Source organism: Salvelinus alpinus, chromosome 23 (assembly GCF_045679555.1).
Source record: "Salvelinus alpinus chromosome 23, SLU_Salpinus.1, whole genome shotgun sequence".
In the NCBI taxonomy this organism is placed as follows: domain Eukaryota; kingdom Metazoa; phylum Chordata; class Actinopteri; order Salmoniformes; family Salmonidae; genus Salvelinus; species Salvelinus alpinus.
Genome location: NC_092108.1, coordinates 7,282,040 through 7,300,130, shown reverse-complemented (window position 1 = coordinate 7,300,130; position 18,091 = coordinate 7,282,040). Strand labels below are relative to the sequence as shown.

At 42.4% G+C, this 18,091-nt stretch overlaps 1 protein-coding gene across 4 annotated transcripts in view; it reads left to right on the top strand.

Moving 5' to 3' along the window:
- Nucleotides 1-15,581, top strand: part of hhatla (hedgehog acyltransferase like, a) — a 29,953-nt gene extending 14,372 nt beyond the window's left edge. For 3 of the 4 annotated variants that reach the window (XM_071360780.1, XM_071360779.1, XM_071360776.1), the window contains exons 2-13: nucleotides 881-1,020; nucleotides 5,219-5,286; nucleotides 5,584-5,697; nucleotides 6,313-6,339; nucleotides 7,007-7,201; nucleotides 7,705-7,914; nucleotides 8,274-8,445; nucleotides 11,897-12,041; nucleotides 12,428-12,463; nucleotides 12,690-12,891; nucleotides 13,701-13,842; nucleotides 14,765-15,581. In XM_071360780.1, coding sequence (XP_071216881.1) covers nucleotides 915-1,020; nucleotides 5,219-5,286; nucleotides 5,584-5,697; nucleotides 6,313-6,339; nucleotides 7,007-7,201; nucleotides 7,705-7,914; nucleotides 8,274-8,445; nucleotides 11,897-12,041; nucleotides 12,428-12,463; nucleotides 12,690-12,891; nucleotides 13,701-13,842; nucleotides 14,765-14,931 — 1,584 coding nt within the window. In that variant the 5' untranslated portion in view covers nucleotides 881-914 and the 3' untranslated portion in view covers nucleotides 14,932-15,581. The remainder of the gene's footprint in view (nucleotides 1-880; nucleotides 1,021-5,218; nucleotides 5,287-5,583; nucleotides 5,698-6,312; nucleotides 6,340-7,006; nucleotides 7,202-7,704; nucleotides 7,915-8,273; nucleotides 8,446-11,896; nucleotides 12,042-12,427; nucleotides 12,464-12,689; nucleotides 12,892-13,700; nucleotides 13,843-14,764) is intronic. The other variant, XM_071360781.1, reaches the window with a different exon arrangement.
- The last annotated feature ends 2,510 nt before the right edge of the window (nucleotides 15,582-18,091 follow it).

The window sequence follows — 18,091 nt, the reverse complement described above, 5'->3', positions numbered from 1 at the left end:
TGATGCCCTCTAAAGGCACGGGATACCCTCTAAAGGCACGGGATGCCCTCTAAAGGCACGGGATGCCCTATAAAGGCACGTGATGCCCTCTAAAGGCACGTGATGCACTCTAAAGGCACGGGATGCCCTCTAAAGGCACGTGATGCCCTCTAAAGGCACGGGATGCCCTCTAAAGGCACGTGATGCCCTATAAAGGCACGTGATGCCCTCTAAAGGCACGTGATGCCCTCTAAAGGCACGTGATGCCCTCTAAAGGCACGGGATGCCCTCTAAAGGCACGTGATGCCCTCTAAAGGCACGTGATGCCCTCTAAAGGCACGGGATGCCCTCTAAAGGCACGTGATGCCCTCTAAAGGCACGTGATGCCCTCTAAAGGCACGTGATGCCCTCTAAAGGCACGTGATGCCCTATAAAGGCACGTGATGCCCTCTAAAGGCACGTGATGCCCTCTAAAGGCACGGGATGCCCTATAAAGGCACGTGATGCCCTCTAAAGGCACGGGATGCCCTCTAAAGGCACTGTAGGCTACAATAACAGCAGAACCGTATTCTTATACAAGGCTTAGTTCTATAAGTGTCAATGGTTGTTTTTCCTGAGAATAGTCAACATTCTCTCTCTCTCTCTCTCTCTCTCTCTCTCTCTCTCTCTCTCTCTCTCTCTCTCTCTCTCTCTCTCTCTCTCTCTCTCTCTCTCTCTCTCTCCCTCTCCCTCTCTCTCTCTCTCTCTCTCTCTCTCTCTCTCTCTCTCTCTCTCTCTCTCTCTCTCTCTCTCTCTCTCTCTCTCTCTCTCTCTCTCTCTCTCTCTCTGTATATATATATATATATGTAATGCCTAATACAATTTTAGCCTGTTCTAATATCCTCCTTTCCCTTCCCCTCAGGTCCCCTGTGTGTGTTTAGTGCCAGAGATCCATCATGAGGCTCAAGGCAGCCCTTCCTAAGCTGGAACTCTACCTGTACGCAGCGGTTCTCTACCTGTCTCTACTATGGGCTGGCACCTGGATATGGGACGCCTCCGCTGGTGAGTAGTGGACCATGAGTTGTTATTGGACCTGTCGCAAATTACACCCTATTTTCTATTTAGTGCACTGGGGCACTAATTAATTAAGGAATAGTTTTACCATTTGGGACGTGCCTATGATGTAACTGTATTGTTGATTTGATGTGTCTGATGTCTGAATTGCAGCTTTCTTGGGACAAGTCTCCCTTGTAAAATATTAATCTCATAGCTATCCACATCATGTCCTATGCACTCTGCCTTCATAACCAACCTGTATTCTATCACACTCTGATAGAAAACTGACTCTGCAGAACATGGCTCAGTGTTGTTTTCGTATAGATTTTCCTCCCTGTACATTATCCTCAGTTAAGCGGTCTATTTAAACCTCTCGCCTCGTCACGTTGCTTGACATGTTTGCGTCTACAGTATCTGATTGAAATGAAGAGGCCTTAAAAGCATTCTTATTAGATTCATCTGTGTATTATGAGTATCGGGTTATTATAATAGGCCTAATTAGCAGCTATAATTGTCCTACTCATTAGATAAGGAGGATATTCTTGGTGTCTAAATGACAGAACGTGTCGAGGAGTCAAACACAACCAGAAATACTGTCGTCTGCCAACGTATTATATTTGTAATAACTTGTAAACATGTATATACAATATTTATAAAGGCATGTGTAAAAGGCTTTTTAATGAAAGTCATTATGAAGTGTTACCAGCCAGTGTTCAGTTTGCTTACTAAGCTATTCAGAGATGTTATCGATGTCCTGCAGAAGAGCTGCATGGTACAATGCTGCACTATAGTCCGGCGTTATCTCCGTGAATTGATTTGAATAAAGTGACGGGGCAGATTATGTAACCTCTGTGGATGGATGCAAGAGCAGGGAGGGAATTACGCACGCCGCAGTCTGTGTGCACTGCAGTCGGGACCGTGTCAAACTGAGGTAGTGTTAGCGTTGTCCTTTAGTATTCTGCTCAGCCCAACTCCAGCCTACATGGTAATAGAGGGATTTCTTTAGCCCACGGCGCTAGCTTGTTAACAACGACTGGGTTATAGAATAAAGACTATGTTCAGTATGCTGCTGCAACCACCACTACAATGGGACAATAAAGACTTTCTGAATTATGGGGATGATGTTGACTTGCTTTCCTCTCACTGTCAGTTGTGGTTTAAAGTACAGTAGAATACTGCAGAGTAGAGTACAGTAGAGTAGAGTAGAGTACAGTAGAGTAGAGTACAGTAGAGTAGAGTAGAGTACAGTAGAGTACAGTAGAGTAGAGTAGAGTACAGTAGAGTACAGTAGAGTACAGTAGAGTAGAGTACAATACAGTAGAGTAGAGTACAGTAGAGTACAATACAGTACAGTACAGTAGAGTAGACTACAGTAGAGTAGAGTAGACTACAGTAGAGTACAGTAGAGTAGAGTACAGTAGAGTACAGTACAGTAGAGTACAGTAGAGTAGAGTAGAGTACATTACAGTACATTACAGTACAGTACAGTAGAGTACAGTACAGTACAGTACAGTACAGTAGAGTAGAGTAGAGTAGAGTATAGTACAGTAGAGTACAGTAGAGTACAGTACAGTAGAGTACAGTACAGTACAGTACAGTACAGTAGACTACAGTAGAGTACAGTAGAGTAGAGTACAGTAGAGTACAGTAGAGTAGTAGAGTACAGTACAGTAGAGTACAGTAGAGTACAGTACAGTAGAGTACATTACAGTACAGCAGAGCACAGTACAGTACAGTACAGTACAGTAGAGTACAGTAGAGTAGAGTACAGTAGAGTACAGTACAGTAGAGTACAGTACAGCAGAGCACAGTACAGTAGAGCACAGTACAGTAGAGTAGAGTAGAGTAGAGTAGAGTAGAGTAGAGTACAGTACAGTAGAGTAGAGTGTTGTAGATTACAGTAGAGAAGAGTACAGTGCTGTCGTGGACTATAGGTTGTACAGTAGGTTGTGCTCTAGGTTGTTGTAGGAACATGCGAACTGCTAGTTAGTGCTCATTGTCAGCTTGTATGTTTGAACTTAAGAGAGTGCTATAATTTTGTCCCTCTATCTATCAAATGGCCCTGCCTTTCAGATGTACCAGTATACCCGGCAGCAAGGTTGTGTTTTTGTGCCTTGGACCTGAGAAGCACAGCACTAGTGCCCCTTGTCAGAGTATTTCTGTCTCCTCCCCAGAAAGTGCTGTTATTTTCCTTGTCTCCTGTTCCATGGAATATTTCAGTTCAATCATTGAGGGCCATGATACACGCTGGAACATAATCTCCTGAGGACGGCTTTGAGGATACGATTATTATTGTGGAAAATATGAAGGGCTTTGTGACAACTAAGTAGGTTATGCAATGTTGTTGGGGCTTTGCTCAATATGCTGCTGCTCTTTTTCCCCCCCATTTAAACACATTTATTAGTAAAACCAAAGTGTTGATACATACAGTTGAAGTCGGAAGTTTTTAAAATATTTTTTATAGTTATTTATTACAAAAAAACACAAGGAAGGGGTAACATTAAAGTATTAAAATGAAGGACAAACAATACAGCATCAAGACACTATTAAACATGTATCTGTCACGCCCTGACCATAGTTTGCTTTGTATGTTTCTATGTTTTGTTTGGTCAGGGTGTGATCTGAGTGGGCATTCTATGTTGGTTGTCTAGTTTGTCTATTTCTATGTGTTTGGCCTGATATGGTTCTCAATCAGAGGCAGGTGTTTGTCGTTGTCTCTGATTGGGAGCCATATTTAGGTAGCCTGTTTTGTATTGTGGGTTGTGGGTGATTGTTCCTGTTACTGTGTTCCTGTGTTTGTGTTGTCACTTTACGGGACTGTTTCGTCTTCGTTCGTTTATTCGTTATTTTGTTTGTTTCAAGTATTCCTATTAAAATGGATACTCACCACGCTGCATCTTGGTCCGACATTTCTTACTCCTCGTCAGAGGAGGACGAAGAATTGCGCTACAGTATCAGTCTTTCCGCAACAGAGCCATCCTTATGTGTGAGGGTGCGTGTGCATCATAGTGATATAAAATTGATGCCATAGTTTCCTTTTTCATGATCACAATCTTGTGAAACCCGAACCCTCCAAGATCTGTCCCTCAACCATTCGAGACACTTTTTTTTCTCCTTTATCTTTTGACCATCATTCTCTCTCTCACACAGCAACTCCACTCCCACTTGTCTCCAATTCCACATACCAACCCTCAGCTTCCCTCAGCCCCTCCCATCTATCTCTGCTGGCCACCCACTTCGGGTTTCTACGCAACACATATCTTTCAACTATGCTATGATGTTTAACGTACAATTTCAATCAATCTAATCGAATAGAATCTACAGATTGCGTGTTGAAGATAATTACTTTTACCAAGAGTATTAGTATATTAGTAATTGACTGACCCGGTCTCTCCAGATCTCCTAACAGTACTATTTCTAGGGTCATTTTAGATCAATGCTATGCATTGTCAGCCATTCCTGAACCTGAGACCAGAAGCAGGCTACCTGAGGACATGCTGCTGCTCTTACCTAAATAACACACTCAATGGAAATATCAACACATAACTGTATTTTTTTTCTCTTCAATTACACAAGTTCAAAGGTAAAAAAAGATTGTATCAGACAGAAGATGGATGCGGTTTGCCTGGCTACCCAGACTCCTTAGCCTGGCTACCCAGACTCCTTAGCCTGGCTACCCACACTCCTTAGCCTGGCTACCCACACTCCTTAGCCTGGCTACCAACACTCCTTAGCCTGGCTACCCACACTCCTTAGCCTGGCTACCCACACTCCTTAGCCTGGCTACCCACACTCCTTAGCCTGGCTACCCACACTCCTTAGTCCGGCCAAACGCCATTCCCACGGACGTTAGAACCAGAGCAGCAGAATAACTCAGTTTTATTCGTCAGGCTAGGATATGATACAAACAATCAGTTTTATTCGTCAGGCTAGGATATGATACAAACAATCAGTTTGATTCGTCAGGCTAGGATATGATACAAACATTCAGTTTGATTCGTCAGGCTAGGATATGATACAAACAATCAGTTTGATTCGTCAGGCTAAGATATGATACAAACAATCAGTTTGATTCGTCAGGCTATGATATGATAGTTTCCCTCATCTCTGACGGAATCCAACGAAACTCTCACTTTTGTTGTTTTAAATGGTTTGTCCGTCAGTCGTCAGTGTACAGTAATTCCCTTTCCTGTTCGATTTTCAGACAATGTGAACAGGAAGGTGTTCAAGAAGAGCGTGAAACCAGGGTGGCACTACTTTGGCAGGAAAATGGTCAGTGGTTCGTTCCCAGTATGTAATGTACAAGCCCTTCCATACACTGAAACAGATTAAACCTAGTCCTGGACTGAAAAGTGAGGTTCTCCATTGAGCATGCTTAATTAGTCCAGTACTAGGCTTAATATGTTCTAACTAATGGAATAGATTTATCTCTCTGTTACTCGTGAGACTACGTTGTATTACTAATACATTTTACACACTTTTTTTGTTTTTATTAATTTAATTGATGAAATTGATATGTGAATTAATATATTAGTTTTTTTCAACTATTTGTTTTTTCATGTGTTATAGGACGTTGCTGATTTCGAATGGGTGATGTGGTTCACAACATTCCGCAATCACATCCTATTCGCCCTCGCCGGTCATGTGATCTTTGCCAAAGTCTGCTCCCTGATATCTCCCAGGGTGTGTATTCACAGTTACAATGACTTCCCACACTCAAAATGTAGCTCTCAAAAGGCACTCTTATAGGGCTCTTGGTCAATATAGTAGGGCACTATAGAGAGAATAGGATACCAGTGAGGGATAACGCCAAAATGTAGCTTTTTAGGTATGTGTAACAATTGACATAAAGGGAAAGGGGGATACCTAGTCAGATGTACGACTGAATGCATTCAACTGAAACGTGTCCTCCGTACTTCACTCAACCCCGCTGCCTTAATCGACATCCACGTCAGTTGTTGGGGGTTAACTGCTGTGCTCAGAGGCAGAACGACAGATTTTTAACTAGCGCTCCTGACGCCTCTAGTTGCTCGTATACCTGTGTAGTACCACTGTAATTACGCCCGAAACAACATAGTAACTGAATGTTAATTTGCATAGCACTGTAATTTGGAATGTTTTTTTGTTGTTATTATTGTATAATCCTGCCTAGTAAAAAGCATGAGTTGGCTGACTAATGGAATAGCACATTTATGTATAATCAAAGATTATGTTCCCAATAATTTAATGGGTAAACACCTGACAAATGTGTTCATGTTTTAAACACGCTTTCTGTTTTGTTTTGCGCTTGCGATGAAGATTGGTATGGATGATTGGTATTGCAAGGTAACATTATTAAACACAATAGATAACTCTTTATATATATATATATATATATATATTTTTTTTTTAAAGTAATTAATTTCATCCCAACCGTCATCACTTTAGTGTAATCAACCATCTATAACGTAGTCATCGCTGGTGTTTGGTTACTAATGTATCTGTTTGATACATATGTCATATAGACTTGAGTATATTACATCATAGTATAATGTTATCACTACAACCATTGAGATTTCTGATAACATTGATTTAAAATAACCTTGTAATTAAGTTCTAATAACATTGCTATATAGTTGTAATAATAACATATCATACAATTTTTACAACATTGTTACAACATTGTAATAATATTATCATAACATTGTAATAACATTATCATAACAACATTGTAATAACATTATCATAACAACATTGTAATAACATTATCATAACAACTGTGTAATAACCTTATAATAACAACATTGTAATAACATTATCATAACAACATTATCATAACAACATTGTAATAACATTATAATAACAACATTGTAATAACATTATCATAACAACTTTGTAATAACCTTGTGATAACCTTATAACAACCTTGCAATAACATTGTAAAAAAAAAATATATATATTCAAATAACCTTGTTACAACCTTGTAATAATGTTGGCTCTTCCTGCTCCACAGCACAGGTCGTTGATCTATGGGTTGTACGGTGGCTTGGCGGTGTTGGTCAGTATGGGCGGGGGCTTCCTGGCTCTGGTCCTATCACACTGCTTCATCCTCTACAGCGTGGCTCTGGTCAAGAGGAAGTGGATCGTCTTCGTCGCCGGTCTCGCCAGCCTGGCCACCTTCAAGATGGAACCTTTTAATACCTGGCAGGTGGGTTGGCTAAACGTAGATCTCTCTGATTGATTGGACCACTTTTAAATATCTATCCTATCCCTGTCCTTGTCTCAACAACGTCAAGCAAGTGTCAGGTTAGTGTTCGCAATCAACTATTGGTACAATGGATTCACAACACCATGTCCTTGGTGTATTCCGAACTCAATTTGAACAGTTCAGCACTATCCTGGTACATAGCTAGTGTAGATTCACTTTCTTCCCGGAGCTGAGGGAATAAATGTCGGTCCTGTAAGTGCTATCTTTGTGACTGCGATTAGACACACATTTCAAAGTAAATATGCACCAAATGTCATTAGTATTTTGAACTAACTTCTGAATTTATGTAGCTTAACTTTCTGGAATGGATTTTTTAATAGTCATTGGTATATTAGTTCTTGAATAGAAGTCTTGACAAAGTATGGCATCCATATTGGGAAGATGTCAGTTGTTTGACTAAACTTCCTCAGTAATGACTGACATCCTGTTCACATCTCCTCCAGGAAGGTTTTGTGACGGGCTACTTCGACCTGCAAGACATCCTGTTCTACGGAGGATCCTGTTTCACCATAATGCGCTGTATGAGCTTTGCTCTGGAGAACTGTGAGAAGAAGGACGGCAACTACACCTTCATTGACCTGCTCAAGTACAACTTCTACCTTCCATTCTTCTACTTTGGACCCATCCAGACTTTCGATCAGTACCACGTTCAGGTGAGTCATTCTTCTACTTTGGACCCATCCAGACTATCGATCAGTACCACGTTCAGGTGAGTCATTCTTCTACTTTGGACCCATCCAGACTATCGATCAGTACCACGTTCAGGTGAGTCATTCTTCTACTTTGGACCTACCCAGACGTTCCATCAGTACCATGTTCAGATGAGTTATATCCTTGAGCAGGTGAAGCTGGTGAAGCATAATTTAATTGACATTGTAAGATTTAGTTCATCAATTTGATGTCACTTTAGTTTGTTTTCTATATATTTGTTGTTTTATAGAACTAATGTATTGGTCAGTCATTTTTACCATACCATGATCTTTAAACTTTGAACTTTGAATCCCCCCCCCAGGCCAACAACCCTAACCTGACCCGTAAGCAGAGAGAGATGTGGAACATTACCACCGGGGCTTTGTTGCACCTGGGAGCCATTTTGATGGTGGACATGTTCTTCCACTACCTGTACATCCTGACCATCCCCAACGACATGAAGCTGGTCAAGCAGCTGTCCGACTGGTCCTTGGGTCAGTTCAGCTAACTTTAAGGTTCAACCTTTATCAGTGGGGCCAGGAGTTTTTCCTGATCAGGAACACATAATCATGAAAATGGTTGTAGCCCTTCTTATCAAGCATTGAAATGTACTAAGGCCAGGATTCAATCCCATGCAACATTGTCGACGATGCACCTCTTAAAGGCAATGTTCCCGTGTTCGCAGAGACCGCATTCACGGTAAACACTGCATATGTTTTCTTCACGGTAAACACTGCAAATGTTTTCTTCACGGTAAACACTGCATATGTTTTCTTCAAGGTAAACACTGCAAATGTTTTCTTCAAGGTAAACACTGCAAATGTTTTCTTCACGGTAAACACTGCAAATGTTTTCTTCACGGTAAACACTGCATATGTTTTCTTCACGGTAAACACTGCAAATGTTTTCTTCACGGTAAACACTGCAAATGTTTTCTTCACGGTAAACACTGCAAATGTTTTCTTCACGGTAAACACTGCAAATGTTTTCTTCACGGTAAACACTGCAAATGTTTTCTTCACGGTAAACACTGCAAATGTTTTCTTCACGGTAAACACTGCAAATGTTTTCTTCACGGTAAACACTGCAAATGTTTTCTTCACGGTAAACACTGCAAATGTTTTCTTCACGGTAAACACTGCATATGTTTTCTTCACGGTAAACACTGCATATGTTTTCTTCAAGGTAAACACTGCATATGTTTTCTCAATCGGAAATGACCTTTTAATGGTACATTGTCAGCAAAGTGCGATCGGATTGAATCCCGGCCTAATGCTGGGCGTACACTACACGACTTCTAAATAGTAACACATTACCCGAATTTTCTTGTCCCAAATCTTTCATTGAAACCATCCTCATCCCAAGGATGTGGGTGCTCACATTACACCATGATTCCCTAGTTAATCATGCCCTACATTTCTCGGTTGTCGTAAAAAAATGCCATAACGCAAACATAACGGAAACAGCGAGCAGCTTTATTAGGGTGCACAATTAATGTGTTCAGAAACATCAAGAAAGAGACGGAGGCACAGAATATGGAACAGCCAATGGAAGAGGCGCAGAATATGGACCAGCCAATGGAAGAGGCGCAGAATATGGACCAGCCAATGGAAGAGGCGCAGAATATGGAACAGCCAATGGAAGAGGCGCAGAATATGGACCAGCCAATGGAAGAGGCGCAGAATATGGACCAGCCGATGGAAGAGGCGCAGAATATGGACCAGCCAAAGGAAGAGGCGCAGAATATGGACCAGCCGATGGAAGAGGCGCAGATTATGGACCAGCCAATGGAAAAGGCGCAGAATATGGACCAGCCAATGGAAAAGGCGCAGAATATGGACCAGCCAATGGAAGAGGCGCAGAATATGGACCAGCCAATGGAAGAGGCGCATAATATGGACCAGCCAATGGAAGAGGCGCAGAATATGGACCAGCCAATGGAAGAGGCGCAGAATATGGAACAGACGATGGAAGAGGCGCATAATATGGACCAGCCGATGGAAGAGGCGCAGAATATGGACCAGCCGATGGAAGAGGCGCAGATTATGGACCAGCCAATGGAAAAGGCGCAGAATATGGACCAGCCAATGGAAAAGGCACAGAATATGGACCAGCCAATGGAAGAGGCGCAGAATATGGACCAGCCAATAGAAGAGGCGCATAATATGGACCAGCCAATGGAAGAGGCGCAGAATATGGACCAGCCAATGGAAGAGGCGCAGAATATGGACCAGACAATGGAAGAGGCGCAGAATATGGACCAGCCAATGGAAGAGGCGCAGAATATGGAACAGACAATGGAAGAGGCGCAGAATATGGACCAGCCAATGGAAAAGGCGCAGAATTTGGACCAGCCAATGGAAAAGGCACAGAATATGGACCAGCCAATGGAAGAGGCGCAGAATATGGACCAGCCAATAGAAGAGGCGCAGAATATGGACCAGACAATGGAAGAGGCGCAGAATATGGACCAGCCAATGGAAGAGGCGCAGAATATGGAACAGACAATGGAAGAGGCGCAGAATATGGACCAGCCAATGGAAAAGGCGCAGAATTTGGACCAGCCAATGGAAAAGGCACAGAATATGGACCAGCCAATGGAAGAGGCGCAGAATATGGACCAGCCAATAGAAGAGGCGCAGAATATGGACCAGCCAATGGAAGAGGCGCAGAATATGGACCAGCCAAAGGAAGAGGCGCAGAATATGGACCAGCCGATGGAAGAGGCGCAGATTATGGACCAGCCAATGGAAAAGGCGCAGAATATGGACCAGCCTATGGAAAAGGCACAGAATATGGACCAGCCAATGGAAGAGGCGCAGAATATGGACCAGCCAATAGAAGAGGCGCAGAATATGGACCAGCCAATGGAAGAGGCGCAGAATATGGACCAGCCAATGGAAGAGGTGCAGAATATGGACCAGCCAATGGAAGAGGCGCAGAATATGGACCAGCCAATGGAAAAGGCGCAGAATATGGACCAGCCAATGGAAGAGGTGCAGAATATGGACCAGCCAATAGAAGAGGCGCATAATATGGACCAGCCAATGGAAGATGCGCAGAATATGGACCAGCCAATAGAAGAGGCGCATAATATGGACCAGCCAATGGAAGAGGCGCAGAATATGGACCAGCCAATGGTTGGTCAGACTTGGAAAATATGGACTTTCTATTCTGCAGAGGGTCACATAAAACGTTTAATATTGAAAAGGCAGCTGTGTTCTCTCCACAGCTCCCCCAATCTGTCTTCCATCACCTCGGTCCACACAGTGCATGTTGTTGTTGCTCTCCTCTTCACCATCTTTGTTTTGGTCTCACATGCCAAGTGCTCATTGGCTATTGGCAGTAGTCCATTGCCCAATCGCGTCGTAGCACTGCTCATACTACAAGATGTACGACAAAAAAGGTCTGACATGTCAGAAAATGATAGGGTCATCCGACAGGGGTCTGGAGAACGGAACAGTCATCATCGGTGCGTCCTTGACCTGTTCAAACTACGCCAGTCCCGACGTATTCTGACCCTAGCCCAAGTTCATAGGATTTCACCCCGATCATTAAAATTAATCTGGGATGGCAAAAACATGCCGAATTCGTAGCGAAATAGTGTAGTGTATGCCCTGCATAAATCCACTGGATTGAATCCTGTTTATTTCCTCACCTGACCAGGAAAAACTGACCAGGAAAACAAAAAATACAACCTCATCTTATAGGCCAATATCACTACCTAACAGAGATATCAAGTTTAGCATGATTTCTCTGCAGAGTTGTCGGTGGTTGTGGTAATACAAATATGATATTATGCTACGGTATTATCTTCTCTCTATATAGCGTATACATATTATCAATGACACGTTGAAATGTGTAACAAAACTGTAAGTGAATCGCATGTCGTTTCAAATGATGCATGATCTGGACAGGAACTTAACTTGTCGTTCTCGTCTGTAGCTGGTCTGGCCTACTCTAACCTGGTGTATGACTGGGTGAAGGCAGCGGTGATGTTTGGGGTGATCAACACTGTGGCCAGACTTGATCATCTGGATCCTCCTCAGCCTCCTAAGTGTATCACCATGCTCTACGTGTTCGCTGAGACGTAAGTGTCCCACCACCACAGGGATTCACATGTAGTGAATCCCTGGTTAAGAGCATTGGTCCGGTAATTGAATGGTCGCTGGTTCGAATACTCGAGACGACTAGGTGAAAAATCTGTTGATGTGCCCCTGGTGCAAAGCACTTAAACCTAATTGCTCCTGTAATATCGCTCAGGGATAAGAGCGTCTGCTAAATGACGTAAATGTAAGTCTCAGAACCTTAACCCTTCACATGTGAACACTTGTCTAGTGAATGTCGGAAGCTGTGTTCTGTGCCATTTCATTATACATCTACTGCTGGACGTGGACATCACAATGAGTATTGAGTTTTAGGTCAATGAATATAGACTAGATGCTCTCTAACTAATTTCCTCTCTTCAATTTGTAGGCACTTTGACAGAGGCATCAATGACTGGCTGTGCAAGTGAGTGTCCCATAGTCGATAGATGGCAAAACATTTTCAAACCCCTCTTAATGCCCAGAATTCATTTCAAAGCTTATTTACTCCCCAATATCAGTGGTTCCTAAACGGTTTAACTCGGGCCCCACTTCCATCATCGGGGAGAACATCCTTTGATGACCAAAGGCAAAACAATGAACCCTTCATTACTAACAAAACCGGTGTCTCCATCTCAAATCTCCTCTAACAGGTATGTTTACGACTACATTGGAGGAAGCCACACAAATATCTTCAAGGAGCTGGTGGCGACCATCTGTACGTTCGTTGTGACCACTTTGTGGCTGGGTCCATGTGAGCTGGTCTACATCTGGTCGTTCTTCAACTGCTTTGGTCTCAACCTGGAGCTCTGGGTGGACAAGATCTTCTCCATACCTCCCTTCTCCAACATCGAGGTAAGTTTTAACACCAGGCAGCAAACCACCTCTGCCTCCCACTGCTGGCTTGCCTCTGAAGCTAAGCAGTGTTGGTCCTGTTTGATTCCTTGGGTGGTTGACCAGATGCTGCTGGAAGTGGTGTCGGAGGGCCAGTAGGAGGCACTATTTAATCTGGTCAACAACAAAACATATCCAAATTTCCCAGGGAAGTGATTGGGACATAGCCCTGTGTAGGTTGCTGTCTTTTGGATGGGATATCCTGTCTCTGTGGTCACTAAAGATTCCATGGCACTTATCGTAAGAGTAGGGGTGTTAACCCTGGAGTCCTGGCTAAATTGCCAATCTGGCCCTCATACCATCATGGCCACCTAATTATCCCCAGTTTCCAATTGGCTCATTCATCCCCCCTCTATTCCCCAGGTCATTGCTTTAAATGATAATGTGTTCTCAGTCAACTTACCTGGAAAAGTAAGGGTTAAAAAAATACAAGGCAAATTGTTATGGAAAATGAATGGATGCTATGTGGGAAAGAGCTGCCCTATGGTAGTACTGTACCCTCTGGGGGAGGGGCTACTGTACCCTCTGGGGGGGGGCTACTGTACCCCAGCTATGTACTGATATGAATCAGCTGCACATTGGAATCATGATTAGCTGAATCAGGTGTGCTGCCAATGTTGCCACATGGCTCCCAACATTTCAATATTGCTTTGCAATCCAATCCTGTCAGATTCAGATCTGCAGGAGTGGCTGTAGAAAGTAGGGTCTGGAGACTGATTGGGCCTTCAGCAAAAGCCATGGATTTGTCCCTCTGTCCCCTCCGTCCACAGTATGCCATAGGTGAGGCCATGTCTCGTAGAATCAGAGCCGTCTTCGGCGCCCTCAACTTCTGGACAATCATCCTCTACAACATCCTGGCTCTCAACAGTCTGGAGTTCGCCAAGCTGGTGGGGAAAAGACTGATCGTCCAAGGTAAGAAGGACCTTTACTGGAGTGGACAACACAAAGAACAATGTTCAAAAGTCATGTAGAAAAAGTATATTCCATATTTACAAACGTAAATATTGTATGTAGTTACATAGAAAGAAACGCCACAGAGAATAACGGCTTGTTGGTCTGAGGTGTTTGACAAAAGATGTCCTCCTTCATTTGAATCTGTTCTTTACCAGTCTGATAAATATGTCCTTCTTCCTTTGAAACTGTTCTTTACCAGTCTGATAAATATGTCCTTCTTCCTTTGAAACTGTTCTTTACCAGTCTGATAAATATGTCCTTCTTCCTTTGAAACTGTTCTTTACCAGTCTGATAAATATGTCCTTCTTCCTTTGAAACTGTTCTTTACCAGTCTGATAAATATGTCCTCCTTCCTTTGAAACTGTTCTTTACCAGTCTGATAAAGATATACTCCTTCCTTTGAAGCTGTTCTTTACCAGTCTGATAAAGATGTCCTCCTTCCTTTGAAACTGTTCTTTACCAGTCTGATAAAGATATACTCCTTCCTTTGAAGCTGTTCTTTACCAGTCTGATAAAGATGTCCTCTTTCCTTTGAAACTGTTCTTGACCAGTCTGATAAAAATGTACTCCTTCCTTTTGAAAGTGTTCTTTACCAGTCTGATAAAGATGTCCTCCTTCCTTTTGAAAGTGTTCTTGACCAGTCTGATAAAAATGTACTCCTTCCTTTTGAAAGTGTTCTTTACCAGTCTGATAAAGATGTCCTCCTTCCTTTGAAACTGTTCTTGACCAGTCTGATAAAAATGTACTCCTTCCTTTTGAAAGTGTTCTTGACCCGTCTAATTTACATTGAAAACTGCAGTTGTTCAAAAGTATATTTTCTCCATCTTATATTTCACATCTTTCTCTAGTCTATGTCTCACTTCTTGTCTCTGTCGTCCAGGTTTCCCTCTGTCCACGCTGTCTGTACTGTTTGTGACCTACTGTGGTGTTCAGCTGGTGAAGGAGAGGGAGAGAAAACAAGCCTTTTTGGATGACCCCGAGCCAGCGGCCGTGACCCCTACACCCCAAGACATGCCTGAGGAGATCGGAAAAAAGAAAGCTGAGTAAACGCACAAACAAGGAGAAAACTTAATTTGGTTTTTTGAGGACCTGGTTTTCACATCAACAGTCAACAACCCCCCCCCCCCCCCCTCGCACTCACTCGCACTTCCGTACTGTACTGAATCGTACCAGACTGTCACAAGTCACGGGGTAATCATCGTCGTGGCAACTCTTCTACTACTACTACCAAGTTGTCACCATGACAACTACTACTCTACCACTCTGTGTTGGTTTTGAAAAAACAAAGCATTATTTTATTATTTTTAACTGTGAAAAGTCCTAAAGTGCACTTGCTGTAGATAGTCGCCATCTGACTCGTACCCTCGTCCTTTTTGGTACCGAAGGTACATTTTGTATATTCATATTAAAACAAAAGATGGATATCAGGAAATTGAAGATAGACATGGCAAATATTTTATGCAGACGCAGCTAATATATTGACATCATATGTTCTTATTCAGAGCAACTTACAGTAGTGATTGTATCAATTTTTTTGTACCGGTCCCCCCCGTGGGAATCAAACCCACATCCTTGGCATTGCACGTTGTTGTCAAACACCTCTGAGCTAAATGTCTCTACATTTTGTTCAAGTGTCTTTTATGTGTGTTTTTAATGTACCAAAACAATTGCAGTAATACAAAACTGAAACCTCATAACTCTGTCTTGTTTGTGGTAATATTACAAAGCTTTTTCCCCAGAACGTTTATTTCTACTTGAGACCTAAATTACATCTTACATCTTGAGTATTTATTTTTATTATTTTATTTTTTATTGAAGAACTTGAAGTATCCTAACAATAATGGTAACAACCTTTAAGTAAGAGATCCAGTGGGAGTCCCTACTGAGTAACTACATAGGTACACATGTTACAGAAGAGGCCTAATTTTTCTCTTCAGGATATCTTTAGGCTATTGTATTGGTTGAGCCACCGTCTAACAAGAATCAAAGGGTTATACAGTATTATTGAACAGAAAATGTGGTTCGAAATGGATTAATAATTTATAGAATGGATTACAGTCTTACAAATACATCTTTGTGTATATTGTTTTTCATATGGAATGAACCCCAACCCAAACTTATAGCACTAAAGTCCATCCCTCCATTCTACTATAGACAGTATCCATGACTGCTCAACTCCATACAGTATCCATGACTGCTCAACTCCATACAGTATCCATGACTGCTCAACTCCATACAGTATCCATGACTGCTCAACTCCATACAGTATCCATGACTGCTCAACTCCATACAGTATCCATGACTGCTCAACTCCATACAGTATCCATGACTGCTCAACTCCATACAGTATCCATGACTGCTCAACTCCATACAGTATCCATGACTGCTCAACTCCATACAGTATCCATGACTGCTCAACTCCATACAGTATCTATGACTGCTCAACTCCATACAGTATCTATGACTGCTCAACTCCATACAGTATCCATGACTGCTCAACTCCATACAGTATCTATGACTGCTCAACTCCATACAGTATCCATGACTACTCAACTCCATACAGTATCTATGACTGCTCAACTCCATACAGTATCCATGACTGCTCAACTCCATACAGTATCTATGACTGCTCAACTCCATACAGTATCCATGACTACTCAACTCCATACAGTATCCATGACTGCTCAACTCCATACAGTATCTATGACTGCTCAACTCCATACAGTATCCATGACTGCTCAACTCCATACAGTATCTATGACTGCTCAACTCCATACAGTATCCATGACTGCTCAACTCCATACAGTATCCATGACTGCTCAACTCCATACAGTATCCATGACTGCTCAACTCCATACAGTATCCATGACTGCTCAACTCCATACAGTATCCATGACTGCTCAACTCCATACAGTATCCATGACTGCTCAACTCCATACAGTATCCATGACTGCTCAACTCCATTCAGTATCTATGACTGCTCAACTCCATACAGTATGCATGACTGCTAAACTCCACTCTGCCATTATTTTACAGTAGAGATTAAGTGTGACATTTCTGCATCTCCCTCCTCCCCTCTCAGATGACACAGCCTGCTGCTGGATAAAGACCTGGGTTTAAATAGTATTAGAAATTGTTTAAATACTTTGTATTGCGTTTCCTTCAGCTTGTCTGGGTTACCAGATGGGTGGGTTTTACACGATTGGAATTTTCAATTGGTTGCATTGCAACAGACAAGCTCGATGAAATAAAGTTGAAGTATTTGAAATATTTGAAATACTATTTGAATCCAGGTCTGGCTGGCAACATGCCACTCTGAGAGGGTCTGGGCTGAGGACCTATTCTGACATCAGTCAGCACACTATGAAAGGCTCCAGCACCAAGGGATATGGGTTAGTCTGGGACTCTCTGTCCTGTCACTGAAACCTGTTCAGTAAGATGTTATCCGTCTAAGAGAGATTCAGTTGCTCACCAGTGGCGCAGCGGTCTAAGGCACTGCATCTCAGTGCTAGAAGCGTCACTACAGACCCTGGTTTAGATCCCGGGCTGTATCACAACCGGGCTGTGATTCGGAGTCCCATAAGGCGGCGCACAATTGGCACAGTGTCGTTAGGGAGGGATTGGCCTGGGTAGGCCGTCATTGTAAAATAAGAATTTGTTCTTAAACTGACTTGCCTGGTTAAATAAAATAAGACACAAACCTGAGTAGAATTACACATGTCAAACCTGAGTAGAAATACACATGTCAAACCTGAGTAGAATTACACATGTCAAACCTGAGTAGAATTACACATGTCAAACCTGAGTAGAATTACACATGTCAAACCTGAGTAGAATTACACATGTCAAACCTGAGTAGAAATACACATGTCAAACCTGAGTAGAAATACACATGTCAAACCTGAGTAGAAATACACATGTCAAACCTGAGTAGAAATACACATGTCAAACCTGAGTAGAAATACACATGTCAAACCTGAGTAGAATTACACATGTCAAACCTGAGTAGAAATACACATGTCAAACCTGAGTAGAATTACACATGTCAAACCTGAGTAGAATTACACATGTCAAACCTGAGTAGAAATACACATGTCAAACCTGAGTAGAATTACACATGTCAAACCTGAGTAGAAATACATATGTCAAACCTGAGTAGAATTACACATGTCAAACCTGAGTAGAAATACACATGTCAAACCTGAGT